This window comes from Corapipo altera, unplaced genomic scaffold (genome assembly GCF_003945725.1).
Source record: "Corapipo altera isolate COAL_440 unplaced genomic scaffold, ASM394572v1 174, whole genome shotgun sequence".
In the NCBI taxonomy this organism is placed as follows: Eukaryota; Metazoa; Chordata; class Aves; order Passeriformes; family Pipridae; genus Corapipo; species Corapipo altera.
In genome coordinates, this window is record NW_020885022.1 from 222,247 (window position 1) to 224,729 (window position 2,483).

The window sequence follows — 2,483 nt, forward strand, 5'->3', positions numbered from 1 at the left end:
CCCAACCCAACCCAACCCAACTCAACTCAACCCAACCCAACCCAACTCTTTGGTGCAGCAGGTGCTGAGGGACCACCTAAAAATCACAGTTCCTTGGAACACGACGACTGCTTTGACCTGCTGCCTGTTCAAACATCCCCGGGGTCACCTCCCTGCCCTTGGCTTCCCAAGGTTTCCCTGGATCCAGGGAGTTCCCTGTAGCCCATGTGGTACCTTGCGGACGTGGCAGGAGAAGAGGACGTTCATGTACTTGTCCTTTCTCTTCAGCTCGTTGGCCACAGGGACGAAGGAGCCCGTGCTCTGGGGGCTGTCTGGCTTCTGGAAGAGCAAACACAGGCTCAGGACCCTCCCTGGGGACTGAGGGAAGGGGGGATGGCAGTGACCAGGCTCCCTCCTGCCCACACCTTGCCAGGGAGTTCTGTGCTTTGTGAAACCAAACCTCCACTGAGCAAACCCTTAAAGGAAAGACAGAGCAAAGGGAGGTCATCAAACCTGCCCAGGTTTGTTCCTGTTCATTCTATGCCTTTTTCCACTATGTCCAGCATTTTAGTGTTCCACTGAGGTCTGCCTTGGCCCATTTCAGAGCTGATGGCACTGCTCACCACCTTTAACTGCTGGTGCTGCCCAGAACTCAGAAAAATCACTCCTGGAGCAGTGGAAGTCAAGATTCCGAACTACATAAACCCATTTACACGGGAAACCTCAAAGTACTTCTCCCTCCCAGGAAACCAACAGTCATTTTTCCAGATTTCCACCCTTTTGGCCCCTTTGCCCCAGGGATTGTGCCAGTCCCTCAGACTCACCAGCGCGATGTAATTCCCCTGCCAGGCCCTCTGGAGGCCAATGTCAGCTCTGTGACCCTTCAGCACCTCCATGGCAGCCACCTTGGCCCTCAGCTGGGGGAGGACTTCTGGTGGGACGCTCCGGATGAGCTCACCCGCTCTCCACCTGCCAGAACACCCCAGTCAGTGCCACAGCCTGGACCACACCCTGGAGGGACTCCTGCTGCCACAAGGACCCCCCTAAACAGTCCTTCCTTAGAGCTGGAAATGCCAGCTGACATTCTAATGCCACAGATCATCTCCAACCTGAGAGCTTTGGCTGCCAAACTCCCTCTCCCACACCCAGAAGTCAACTCCTGGTGCATCTCTTTGCAATAAAGTGTTTCCAAGCCCATTTTTTGGGCTCGTTTACAACATCATTCTCCTTTAACAGCTGAATTTGGCCCTTCAATTCAAACCTGACCAACTGCACCATGGAACAGCCCACCCACTGCCCCACACCACACTCCAGCCTTCAGCAGTAGCACCACCTCTCCAGGATTAATGCTATAAAAAGACTTTTAGCAACTAAAACTCTGTAGTTATGGTAATTGTGCTTATTCTGAAAGCAGGGCTCTCTACCCAGACAGGCTGTGGGTGGATGGATGTCTCTTTTTCAAGAGACAGCTGGGGAAAATAACAAAGCTGACTTGATCTAGAGCTGGTGGTAACCCCTCCTGCAAACAGATGGCTGGATGGAGATCTCTGACAGCCCCTCCAGCCAACATTTCTTTTGTTCAGCCACTTTCAGAAATTCATAATTTTTCAAACTGGAATTATAACTACTTTGCCTGAAGCTTCCCAGAGAAAAAAGTCACCGGCCTTTAGATACCAGGAGGTTTGATAATGGTACAAACACCTTTTCTGCCCACAGAACATTGGTGACCAGGGGAACATTGCTCAGTTCACTGCAGGAAAACACTGCCTTGCTGCAAGAAGCCAGGAAGATTCCTTTTCTCTTTCCCCTCATCCTACAGCAGCTGCTCTTTCCTTTTAAAACCAAGCAGAAAGGCCAGAAAGGGGTCAAGGAAGGAAATACAATGTCCAGCCTCATAAAATGACTTGGGGCAACCTGGGCTAGTGGAAGGTGTCCCTGCCCATGGCAGGGGTGGAACTGGATGGGCTGTAAGGTCCCCTCCAACCCAAACCATCCTGTGATTCGATGAGATTCTATGATTTTATTTTATCTTATTTTAATGGAACATTATCTAGTGGAAGGTGTCCCTGCCCATGGCAGGGGTGGAACTGGATGATCTTTAAAGTCCCTTCCAACCTAAATCATCCTGTGATTCGATGAGATTCTAAGATTGTATTTTATCTTATTTTATTTTATTTTAATGTAACATTATCTAGTGGAAGGTGTCCCTGCCCAGGGCAGGGGGTTGGAACAAGATGGTCTTTAAAGTCCCTCCCAACTCAAACCATCCTGTGATTCTACACTGGTCATTCACTTGAGAGTTGGACTTGAAGATCCTTGTGGGTCCCTCCCAACACAGAACATTCTGTGACTCAGCAGTAAATCTCTGAAACAATAAATACCTGCTCGGCCAAACCCACTTCGTCTCTGCCCCTCCACGATGTTCTCAGTGCTCTGCCCGAGGTTTCAGGCCCCAGCAGCAGCTGTGGGGTGAGGAGGGTGCAGGTTTGGGGTGTACCTGTGGT

General features: G+C 50.5%; 1 protein-coding gene across 2 annotated transcripts in view; it reads right to left on the reverse strand.

Annotated features, from left to right (window-relative positions):
* Nucleotides 1-2,483, reverse strand: part of MYO1D (myosin ID) — a 142,091-nt gene that overhangs the window by 64,615 nt on the left and 74,993 nt on the right. For both annotated transcript variants that reach the window (XM_027667857.1, XM_027667856.1), the window contains exons 18-19: nt 804-948; nt 214-318 (exon numbers count right to left, since the gene is read on the reverse strand). In XM_027667857.1, coding sequence (XP_027523658.1) covers nt 214-318; nt 804-948 — 250 coding nt within the window. The remainder of the gene's footprint in view (nt 1-213; nt 319-803; nt 949-2,483) is intronic.